The 12,680-nt window shown below is 39.0% G+C and overlaps 1 protein-coding gene across 1 annotated transcript in view; it reads right to left on the bottom strand.

Annotated features, from left to right (window-relative positions):
- LOC133799562 (DNA topoisomerase 3-alpha) overlaps positions 1 to 12,385 on the bottom strand; it is a 96,463-nt gene extending 84,078 nt beyond the window's left edge. The window contains exons 1-10 of the mRNA XM_062237569.1: positions 11,759 to 12,385; positions 11,466 to 11,538; positions 11,260 to 11,382; positions 11,030 to 11,151; positions 10,859 to 10,931; positions 10,656 to 10,772; positions 10,405 to 10,488; positions 1,656 to 1,835; positions 1,448 to 1,576; positions 325 to 399 (exon numbers count right to left, since the gene is read on the bottom strand). Of these exons, the coding sequence (XP_062093553.1) occupies positions 325 to 399; positions 1,448 to 1,576; positions 1,656 to 1,835; positions 10,405 to 10,488; positions 10,656 to 10,772; positions 10,859 to 10,931; positions 11,030 to 11,151; positions 11,260 to 11,382; positions 11,466 to 11,538; positions 11,759 to 12,234 (1,452 nt within the window). The 5' untranslated portion in view covers positions 12,235 to 12,385. The remainder of the gene's footprint in view (positions 1 to 324; positions 400 to 1,447; positions 1,577 to 1,655; positions 1,836 to 10,404; positions 10,489 to 10,655; positions 10,773 to 10,858; positions 10,932 to 11,029; positions 11,152 to 11,259; positions 11,383 to 11,465; positions 11,539 to 11,758) is intronic.
- Positions 12,386 to 12,680: the final 295 nt, after the last annotated feature.

The following is a 12,680-nucleotide window of genomic DNA, read 5'->3' as shown; positions in this document are numbered from 1 at the left end:
ATGTCATATATTGGTTGCAATGTTATACTTTTACATTTTTTTTAAGTTACTTATGTGTAAATCAACAGGTTTTTAGCAGAAAAGAATCTGAATATTTCGATGGATTTTATATTACCTCTTGGAAGGTAAAGCGAATCCTATGGGATTTTCTTATAACTACTCAAGTAAAACTCACTCTCAAAAGACTAGCCTATGAGAGGAGGATGCCCAAGTGTTTATAACCACCAACTAATCTCATACTTAACTGACGTAGGATCCTAATAGATTCACTTTCCACTAGGCTAAAACACACACACGGAGCAAAAACCAAGATCATTAGCAAACCTGTTGTCCCACAACATAAGTTGGTATCAATGAACCTCCCCAAGATTCAAAGCGATATACATCCAAGTAGTTTTTCTGTAACAAAAGAAAGCTAGGTATCAGTATCATGGAGTTAGGTGGTAGAACAAATGCCCATTAGTTTCTAGGATAGAACATGTATTTTGTAACGCCAAACTCCAACATAAAAATAGAAGTGAGAAAACTGGATAAGAGTAACACAAAAATGTACCAGATGTTAGATCAATCCAGGTAATCGTAATGCATACCATATAATGTTGTCTAAAAGGATGAGACAATGGTATTGAGCATAATGTTCGTGATTGAAACTCAGAAAAATATACACATGTATAATGTCAAATAACGATCTCTAATGAAACTTTACATTTTTAAATAAACTAAAAATGCATCAGTTATAAAGAATAACCTCATAAGAGTAATGTCACATTAGCAACCATATTGGAGCCCAACATTTAAAAACGAATGGAGCATTGGTTGTCAATAGGGATGGAAACAAGGTGGGGAATGCCTCCCCGTCCCCATCTCCCAATTAAGCGCCCCGTCCCCGTCCCCATCCCCATCCCCACTCCACCTAATCTCCGATGGAGATCCAATTTATGTAACAAAGAAAATTAAATTAAATTATTTAAAACAAAAACTAAAACATAATCAATATATATACACATTAATAAAAAGATCGCAAATTTAAAATATAATATGTATAAATATATGCATTGTATGAAAATAAAAACAAAGGAAGATATTTATTACAATAATCATACATATAATAAATAAAAAAATTCTAAACGGGGAAGGGGACAGGGCAGGTGGTGCCATAAATGTCACTCATCCCTGCCCCATTCCCCATTGTCAGCGACTGAAAAGAGGGGATTCATTCATGGTCATTATTAGTGATAGTATCTCAGATATTTAAATTACATCAGCCCATAAATCATGAAAAATCAATTCAAATTGTGTTGATTAAGGTTTCTCAGAGCTTCATTAAAGATGTATAAGACTTGTCCTAAAAACTGGTGATGTTACTATTCATTAACCCATAAATAAAATGAGGCAAATTTTCACTTCAAAAAATAAAATAGAACTGGGAATGCAGCAAAAAACTCACTGCTAGTATGACCCTCCCTGCTGCAGAGAACAATTCTCCAGCGATATCAATTTCGACAGTAGTTTCAGCCCCTACAGCTGGCTGTGAGACACATGCCAGGAAATGCCGAACAACTAGTTCGTACAACCTCTGAAAAATAGTAACTTATCAGGAAAACATACTAATGCTTTGCTTGGGCATATATATATATATAAAAATGGTGTCTTACAAGGTGATCTTGACTCCATGCTCGTTCTCCAGCGAAGAACTTTGTAGGGTGGATTGGTGGATGAGCCTTGTCATCATGTCCACCATTACTAGGGTTTCTCCAAATTCCAGCCCCAGGGTCTAATAATCTTTGTGCATATGATCCCCAAACAGGATGCCCTTGTTGTTCTTCCACTATAGCCTATCAAGTTAAGAGATCAGTACGTTACCTCAATAGCTACTATAACTAGTAGGCTTACTAATGAAGGTGATAAAGGCAAACAAGGATGACATAACATAATGTCCAATCAAAGCTGGCTCATAATATCCAATCAAAGCTGGCTATAATCTGGAAAACGCAAAGTTAATAAAGTTCAAAATAACCTCCAAACATTGGACAAAAAATAATAAACAAAAAATATTGCTGAAAAAATTAAATAAATAAGTGAAACTTAAAAGAGCACCAACTAAACTATTAATTTCCTATAAATTTAGAATTCACATATAGGGATCAGAACATAAAATTTGAATATTTCAGCAAATTATTGTGGAGGTTATGAAAATACAAGAGTAGAACTGAGGTACTCTTTGTCAACCAGTACATTTTACATGCGAGGAAGTCCATTATTAAGATTTTTCTATAGCACATACAAGATCAATGTTGATAGGTAAAATTTCCTACATCAAGACGGGATCAAAAGGTAGAAGCTTGACCAATATATCCTAAAACAAGAAGCTTAAGCAATTTCAAATACTTTCATACATCCCTTTTTGTGCAAACGTCAACCTACGTAGTTAAAAATCCAAATTTTGATATACATTCAAATGTAGTTTTTTTTTTTTGAAAAAAGAGACAGAGATCGAAGGAGATCTCTATTCAATAACATTAAGAACCCTCACTTATGGCGGAGGAATACCGTGGTAAAAACAAAAATAATTTACTGCCACAAAAACGCCCACTCCCTACACAAATCCAAAAAATAAACTTCCTCAAAACCTTTCGATCTATACACCCACGTTGCAACCTAGAACCTAATTTTATCCCAAAGAGAGTCCACAGAACAGGAAGACTCTTCAAAAATCCTACTATTTCTCTCCAACCAAATTGCCCAAAAAGTGCCCAACACAGTACTTTGCCATAAACGGGCCTTCCTTTTTCCTCCCTCTAACTGACTTAAATAAAATTGAGAACACGATGAAGGCATACTCCAAGAGAACCCGAACTCATTATACACTTTACCCCACAAAGCCCTGGAGAAAGAGCACTCCAGGAATAAATGGCTCACTGACTCACCCTCATTCTTACAGCAAACACACCAATTGAGCGGCAACACCTGAAAAGGTCTTCTCCTTTACAAATTATCATTGACATTTAACTTATCCAAGAATAGCAGCCAACCAAACACTTTAACTTTCGAAGGAACGGCACTCTTCCATAACCTCTTAGCCCAAGACACCTCTGGGCCTAAATGAGTGTAGCTCAAACTATGAAAGGCTGTCTTGCAATTGAAAACACCGCTATTGCAGGAATCCAGATCCTCTTATCCTCCAAAATTGAGTAGATCCACATTCTGAAGCAATTGCAACAACTCAACCAGACTAAGAACCTCCCTATCAAATAAATTTCTTCTGAATCTCAAATCCCAACTTATGTTGCTCGAACTCCAACCACCCTCCACTGCTACAAGGTCTTTGATCGATAAATTCTCAGCCTTGGACACCCTGAATAAATCAGGGAAATGCGACTTCAAGGATGAACCACCAATCCAAACATCCTCCCAAAAACGAATCCTATCTCCCCTTCCCACCTTAAATTTGACCAGACGCCTATAATCCTCATACAAATTCAAGATATCTCTCCATGGACCCCGAGCAGACAATCTCCCCCCAAAATTTGTATCCCAATGGCCACCATCTGCACCATACCTACTTTTAACCACCCTATGCCACAAAGACCTACTTTCCAAAGGAAACCGCCACAACCATTTCATAAGAAAAGCCTTGTTCCTCGACACCAAATTTCCAATTCCCAAACCACCTTGATTTCGAGACTTACAAACATCCAACCAGGATACCAAGTGATTGACACCTGACTGATCCGCACCCTCCCACAAAAAATCACACATCATTTTCTCAATAACCCCCACCACACTCTTAGGGATGCGAAAAAGCAACAGGTAATACACTGGGATAGAAGACCAAACCGATTGAATAAGAGTTAACCTACCACCTCTTGACAGAAAAGCGCTCTTCCAGCTATCCAACCGTTTAGCACATTTAGAGATCACAGGTTGCCAGAACACTTTGGAGCAAGGAGAAGCCCCCAATGGAAGGCCCAAATACTGAATAGGCCATTCTCCCACTTCACAACCAATCCCACTAGCCTACTGATCTACTAACTCCTTGGACAGATTAATCCCCAACAGCTAACATTTCTTCAAATTAATAGATAATCAAGACACAACGCTGAAGACCTTTAAAATATCCAAAAGCACATCCAAGGACTCCTCATCGTTAGCAAAAAAAATCGTATCATCTGCAAACTGAAGATGACTGACGTCGACTCTATCCTTCCCCACTTCAAAGCCTCTAAAAGCCGAGGCACTTTTAGCCTTATCAATCAATCTGCCCAAAACATCCACCACCAAAGTAAACAAGAAAGGGGACAAAGAGTCCCCTTTGCGAAGACCCCTCGATCCTTTGAAACTTCCCCTTGGGTGACCATTTAAAAAGACGGAGAAAGACGTGGAAGACAAGCACCCTCGCATCCATTTCCTCCATACTACATCAAAACCTTTCTTATCCAAAACCATATCCAAGAACCCCCAATCCACACAATCATACGCATTTGTAAAATCAACTTTAAACACCCACCCTTTTTGGCCCCTGCTTCTGTATTCCTCTACCGCCTCGTTAGCGATCAAAACCGTGTCCAAAATTTGCCTACCCTCCACAAAGGCTCCTTGAGACTCCGCAATAGTGTCTGTAAGAACTCCTCGAAGCCTATAAGCCAACACTTTTGAAATAATTTTGTAGAGGCTAGTGACAAGACAAATAGGCCTAAAATCCCTCACCCGACAACTGTTTAATTTCTTTAGAATAAGGCATATATAAGTTTCATTGGTCCTCCCATGAATGACTCCGTCATTGAAAAATCCTTGAAAAACTTCCAAAATGTCATTTTTCACAATATCCCAATTGTTTTGATAAACTGCCATGGAAAATCCATCTGACCCAGGGGCCTTAGAACCATCACAATCAAAAACTGCTTGTCTAATTTCATCCTCTGAAAAAGGCTGCTCAATAAGAGAGGCCATGACCGACTGAATTGGAGACCAATAGATCCCATCCACCCCAATCCAAATTCTGGAAACCACCGAGTACAAAGAAGAGTAAAAAGCCACAATAGCTTTTTCAATGTCCGCCTCATTTTCCAAAATAGTTCCATCCTCTTCCTCTAACCTAGAAATGAAGTTTCTAGCTTTTCGAGCACTAAGAATACTATGAAAAAGTTTGGAATTAGCATCCCCTCTTTTGCCCATTGACACTTCACCTTAAACCAAACACTTCGCTCTTCCTCAAAAACAATCAGCTGCCATTCTTCCTTCACCTTTGAACGTTCCAATTGAAGATTCTCATTCCACGCCCCCCCCTCCCCTAATCTGTCCAATACGAATAATCTCCTTTCCAACATCTGTTTATGCATTTTCCTATTCCCAAAGATTTCCCGACTCCACCCCTTAATCTTATCTCGAACAAAAGCTAGCTTCGACATAAACCGAAAACCCGGTCACCCTTGGACCTTAGCCAAAGCCCACCAATTCTGAAAATTACTAGAGAAATCCTTATGATCCAACCAGGTGTTATCAAACCTGAAAGCTGAAGGCCCCCAATACGGGGGGCAAGAATCTAACACCACCGGACTATGATCAGACACTACCCTAACCAAAACTTCCTGCCGAACAAAAGAATAAATTCCTAACCATGAGGGAGTGTACAGGAACCTATCCAACCTACAACAAATAGGCTTATGTCTATAATTCAACCATGTGAACCGACCATTTTGAAGTTTGGGATCCACTAATTTTAACTCTCTAATCAAAGCATCGAACATCTTCATACTCCTTGTATTAGTCTCGCTATTCAATTTCTCATCAACACGCCTGACCACATTAAAATCTCCCCCAATACACCAATTTTCACCACAAATAGCACTCAACCCTGCTAATTCATCCTAAAAACTATCTCTTTTGCCAAACACAACAGGCCCATACACTCTAGAGAACCACCAAGGAGCCTTCCCTTCAGCCTCCAAACAAACAGAAACTGAATAATCTCCAACTAAGGAGTCAATAACAGAGACAGTCCTTGTATCCCAAACTACCAGGGTACCTCCCGAACGACCTAACGCCTGCTGATAAATCCAAGCTCTAAACCTTGACCTCCAAACACTCTCGATGAATATTCTATCTACTGAAGACTTTTTTACCTCTTGTAGAACGATTATATCTGGATTAACTTTACAGATTGATTCCTTAACTGCTTTTCGTTTTTCTTTGTTGCCACACCCCCTCACATTCCAAGACAGAATCTTCATAAGTCATAACTATACCCCATACCTCTCTTCCTCCTTTTCTCATAATTAACATTGAAGCTTAGCTTTCATAATTCACGGTAACTCTTCTGAGACAGACTTACAGAATTACCTATATTCTTCTCCCCCTTATCTCTTGTAACCACCAAAATACCCAAAGAGACCATGGTATTGAGAAGCCTGGAAGACTCTGTCACCATATCTTCTTCTCTTCTCACAATAGCCTCAGGATCGACTTGCTCAGCCTGCTTAGTATCTCCCTCCAACAACTGATTATCGCACTCGCCCCTGTCTACAGTACTAAACGGGGAACCTTCAGCAATACTCTTATCATCCCACAAGCTTCTCACCTGTACCACGTTTTCCTCATCATCCACCTTTTCACCATCACTCACCCCATCCACATCTTCATCTTCCGAACTGCACGAATCAAGCTCTTCAATGACTGGATAAACAAAATTTTCCTCTTCCAAAACTGGGTCAGGAACAGACATCCCCCCCGATCTTCTAAAATAATCATGTTTGTTTCACTAGGCTTGGAATTCTTACGAAAATAAACTTTTCAACCAGCCCTCGTCGAATCAAATTCTGAATCAATCTCCTCTATATTCTCAAACAGCACACAACGTTTTGAAGAAGTGATCTTCCTAGCCGAGTCATCCCAAAAAACAATATTCCCTTGAACGAAACTATCACGCTTTTTTGGTTTAACTCCCTTGAGAATACTTAGCATAAAGGTCGAACTTGAACAACCCATATGACAACGAACCAAGCCCTTAAAAGCTCCTGTTGGATTGAAGAGAGCCCACGGGCTAAAATCCACCCTAAAAGAGGAAGGCTCATTTGCAAAGATGAAATACCAGCCCAAAAGATCAAATGAAAAAGAGATAATAAAATCCCCAATTTGCCACTTGTAAGACATAACATCCTCCACCTTTTCAATACCCTTACACGTGTTGGGCCAATCCCAAATTTTTAAAAGACAGATCTGCCATCAATCTCTTAAAAATTCTCTTTAATGGCAAGCATCGGTTACGGGTTGTGCTGACCAGCTCCTAGAATCCTGCCGAAGAAACCGGAGCAATTAAATGCCCAGAAATCAGTGCCTTCTCACCCCGCTGACCACTGTGCCACCCTCCTCACTGCCACCATCTCCCTTGCTAAACATCTCCCTTTCGATGCCGAGATCCCCTATCTCCTCCGCCTGAATCCCTCCTGAAACTTCTGGTCCAGTCGCCTCCTCCCTGGGTAATTTCCTCATCCAGACTTGTCTGGCACACTTGGCCTCCTTCCCTCCTTCCTTCTGACATCCAAACAGGCGCAGAGAGTCTTTCTCCATTGTACGGAAGGGAGATAAAGCTGGGAATAAATCCAGAAACATCCCCAGCCATTTTAAGATGAGCGCAGAAAAAATTCTTCCCCTGTAAAGTGTCTTTATCAATATCTAACAACCCTCCACAGAGAGAACCAATGACCTTAAAAACATGGTGATTCCATAAATTCAAAGGGATCCCTTCAACACCTATCCATTCATGTTTACACGAAATTCTCCTCTCCATCATTTGACTTTTCCAGCTCCATTTAACAAAAGTAATCGTTGAAAGACCCTGAATGGTCACCGAACCAATAGAAACCAACCTTTCCTGCTCCCTCACATTAGCACACCAAAGTATGACTATCATCTGAGAATCTAGAGACCCTTAACTTTTTTCCCCACCATTGCTGCACTCCCTCTTGAATAGCTGACCAAGGTAATCGACTATCCTTTCTAAACATAAAAACTGCACATTGCCAATCAAAAACTGACTCTTTCCCAGAGTCAAACGCTTGGCCTTCCTCTAACATCTTTTCACCTGTAACATTCGCTTCCTTCTCTACCAAGGACCCCGGATTTGAATTCCTCTTAACTATGAAGCCCAAGAAACCAATTTGTCCACCTTCCTTCCGAAATCCCCTTGAGAATAAAGATCTTTCTTCCTAACCAAATGATTCAAACAATCCACTAGCCCTTTCCAGCCCTTGGCGAAATCCTCCTCTGGAATAATAATCGAATTAATAACCCTGTTTTTGAGGACTGAAATCTTCAAAAAAACTCCTCTGACATTCTGAAAACAATCCAACAGCACCCTTATGGAATTATTTCTGAAAGTTGTCCTCCGATTTACCCTGAGATTGACTTTAGTACCAATCATCCTTTTCACCTCTTCTAACAGCCACCAAGATGCGTCTAAAGTTAACGAAATCTCATAACCCGTTAACCTAGTCGTCTCACAAATTCGAACTGATCCTCCATCCCCGGAAAGGGTCATCATGAACACCTTGTGTGTTGTTCTAAAGCTTCAATACTTCTAACCAGAAAAGGAAATATTTTTCTTCCCATAACCAGTAGGGTTATGGAGCACGTTTGACTTCAACATCTCTCTCAGTTCTACCTGTATATTAAGATACTTTCTTCAACATTCATTCAAATGTAGTTTTCTGCCATTCAAGGTTTGTTTCTTCATCACTCTTTGATAAGAAATTTCAATTTTCATACTGTTTCATCATCTCTAAATTTACTTTCTTTTAATTCCTCCCATGCATCTTATATTTACTAATGTTTTTCGTACTTACCTACTTGATCAATGTTAGATATATATTAGTTGTATAATTAGCTATAAATTAGAACTAATTAGTTTCTTTTATTCTCCTAGTTTCCTAGAATAGCTCTCAAGTTTGTGTATAAATACATGTTATTTTCTCAATGAAATATACAAGAATACAATTCTCTTCACTATTGTTTACATGGTATCAGAGAATAATTCGAAACTCGAAATTAGGATTTATCACAAAATTGGGATTTGCAATTAGGGTTTGTTATTTATCTTTCTTAGGGTTCCATTTTTCGGAAACCCTATTTAGAGAGTACTTGGACTCTCACCGTCGGCACCATCAGACCGCCCAGCCGCCGATCGACAAAACCTCAGAGTTTGGTCGCCAGAATCCTACTGCGTGAGCCCCATGCGTCGCCTGAAGAATCGGCGACAACACCCACGCGCCGACGCGTGCACTATGAGAAGTAAAAAATATATCTTTCTATCTCAGTGAAAATATGTCCTTGATTTGTTAATTGAGATAGGAAAACTGGGAGCAAAGCCTTGTAAAACTCCAATGACTCCGAACATGCACCTTACAGGAGATGGGGAACTATTTGAAGGAGATGGGGAACTATTTGAAGGTCCTGAGAGATATCGAAGATTGGTTGGGAAGTTGAATTACCTTACTGTGACTCGTCCAAATATTGCATATTAAGTCAACATTGTGAGTCAATTTATGTCATCTCCAACAATTCATCATTGAGCAGCATTGGAGTAAATTTTGTGTTACATGAAACGACCACTTGGATGTGGTATTGTGCATACAAATAATGGGCACACTCATATTAAATGTTTTTCGGATGCAGATTGGACAGGTTCCAAAATAGATAGAAAATCCACTTCAGGATATTGTGTCTTTGTTGGAGGGAATTTGGTCTCATGGAAGAGTAAGAAGCAAAACGTTGTGTCACGATCCAGTGCAGAGTCAGAATATCGAGCTATGGCATAGTCTGTGTGTGAGATAATGTGGATATATCAACTCTTGACTGAAGTAGGACCTAAAACTTCATTAACAGCAAAATTGTGGTGTGACAACCAAACTGCTCTTCACATTGCATCTAATTCTGTATTTCATGAGCGAACTAAACATATCGAAATTAATTGTCATTTTGTTCGCGAGAAAAATCAGCAAGGTTTAATTTCCACAAAATATGTGAAGATTGGAGAACAACTAGGGGACATCTTCACAAAAGCTTTAAATAGGGTGTGCATTGATTATTTTTGTAACAAGCTAGGCATGATTAACATATATGCTCCAACTTGAGGAGAGTGTTAGATATATATTAGCTGTATAATTAGCTACAAAGTAGGACTAATTAGTTTCCTTTATTATGCTAGTTTCCTAGAATAGCTCCCAAGTTTGTATATAAATACATGCTATTTACTCAATGAAATATACAAGAATACAATTCCCTTCACCATTGTTTACAATCAATAAATTTCATTTCTGAAAATTAATGTCCAACCAATTTTCAATTATCTATGCAGATAAATTCAACAACAAAATTTTTACTTCTTTCAAGTTGTAAACAGTTACCTACATGCAAATTAGTCCTCTGAGAAAATGAATCAGTCTCTGTGCGAGGATAACTAATAAAACCTGCTTGGTAAAGATCTTCCGCCACCTATAAAAAGAAAAATGTGTAATTCATTACATCAAGTTTGGCCGCCACCAAGAGGGAAAAAATAAAATTATCAACCGATTCATATAAACTGCTAGATTTCTACTTCAATAGGTATGATATTATCAATTAAAACAAAGATGAGAAACTGCGGGGTGCCAAATGCTCACCTTCATGGTATGTTCAGAACTCATCCGAAAGTATCGCGAAGCACGCTTTTCAAGCTCAATAGTATTCAAAGGATGTGGAGGATACTTAAGCTTCTCCTGCTTTCTAACATCTGTGACCTAAAGTGAACCCGAAAAAATAAATAAATAATCTGTTTAAATAAATAATTCAAAGACCTCAGTATGCACATCTCAAGTTCGCTTACAATTGCAGTGGGCTCCTGGACACACATCTCATAAATTACAACAGTACAAGTGTAATCAAACAAATGACCACGCCTGCATGTTTAAAAGTATATTATTTTTAGTCCTGTAAAAATAATGACGAGTAAAGTAAAAAAGAATAAAAATTCTGCATAAATGTCTGGAAAGCTTACATCCAATTGAAAGTTGCAATGCCTTCATCAGATTTGTGGGAACAGTTGATGACCCAGAATTCTTCTGGCTCATGTGATTGTACTTCCCAATAACGCTCAACGACGAATCCAAGTGTAGGAAACTGTATAGAGAAAAAGGAGTAAAAATTGGAAATGCAAAACAACTAATAATCAAAAACTGAAATCAGTTCTGTCATTCATTGGTATTCAAGCTGGCATGAAACACATACCTGACAAGGACCATAACTTAGAACAAGGTTTCTCTCATCATTAGCAGCATCAATAACAAATGCATCTCTCAACAACATAGTCTGAAACCTGGTAAAAGAAGCACCAATACGAAGATCTATTTCCTGCAACCGAAAACAAAATTGAAACACCTACAAAGATGAATCTGAATTAAAAAGTGTTTGGCTTGGTGAGGAAAGCTACTGACTTGCCGAGCATCCACTGCATCTGCAAAAAATTTATTAGGCGGAACAAGATTCTGAGCAGCCTCGTGAATGTCTCTGAGATTTCATCAAAACCAAACACTTAATAATCAAGAAAAAGATGGGTTTATTGCTTAGAAAAAATAAAAATATTATTAAACAAGAAAAAGGACATTAGAACCTGTTCAGAGAAATGGGATTATTATAAACAAAACAAAAACAAAAAAGCAAGAGTACAAATTCATCAGTATGAAACAATAACCAAGTAGTAACAAGCAGAAGAAGAAGAAGATAGAACCTATCAATCAATGCAGAGAAATGGGCTCTCCTAATAGTAAGATGAGGATTAACGGCGGTGCAAACTTGAACGACTTCGAAAGCGATGTTCTCTCCTTCACGATCGCAGTCGAGCCAGAGCACAAGCCATTGACACCTCCGAGCTTCCTCCTCGAGCGTCCTCTTGATATCGAGTTTGTCATCTGGAACAAATTTGCGTACGGGAGCCTGGAAAAGATGGGCGGGGTCGCAGGAATGCCATTTTCGAAAGCGGTCTTCGAATTCGAGCTCCATAAGGTGGCCGGTGACGGAGGTGACGAGCATATGTGTGGGTTGGCCATTGATGGAGTAAGCGAACTCGAATATCCTGTTGTATCGAGAACGCCCGTCCCTCACTCGAAGCCCTTGGTTCCGAGACAGAATGCCCGCTACCGACTTCGCAACCGATGGTTTCTCCGCCACGTTGAGAACTCTGATACTGCTACGCCCGCCCGACATGGCGGCTTTGGTTTGGGGTTACAGACACTGGACAGGATTGTGTAAGTGACAACGGCCGATGGGGTTTCCCGCCCTACTTTTCATTTCTTTTCTTTTCTCTCTTTTTTTCTCTAAAACAAAAATTTTAATTTTATTAACAGATATATTTTGCAACATCATCCATCTATACCTCAACTCAAAGTAAAAGGGAAATTTCAAGGTATTTGTACTCTAATATAGTGAAACTTTTTAAAATTTCAACATAACTTAATGTGTCAAATATATATGGATGACAGTTTCAATTTTTTTTTACAAAAATATCTCTAACATTCAAACACTCTCTCTCTCCCTTAGTTGGAACTCTCTCTCTCCAAGACCCTCACAAACTGAGGGGCACTCTGCTGTTGTCGGCCGCCATCTTCTCCATCAACATCAACGATAAGCTCCATTTTTTTTTCTAAAAAAAA

The sequence above is a fragment of the Humulus lupulus genome, chromosome 1 (genome assembly GCF_963169125.1).
Source record: "Humulus lupulus chromosome 1, drHumLupu1.1, whole genome shotgun sequence".
Lineage (NCBI taxonomy): Eukaryota > Viridiplantae > Streptophyta > Magnoliopsida > Rosales > Cannabaceae > Humulus > Humulus lupulus.
This window is presented reverse-complemented; position numbering and strand designations above follow the sequence as displayed.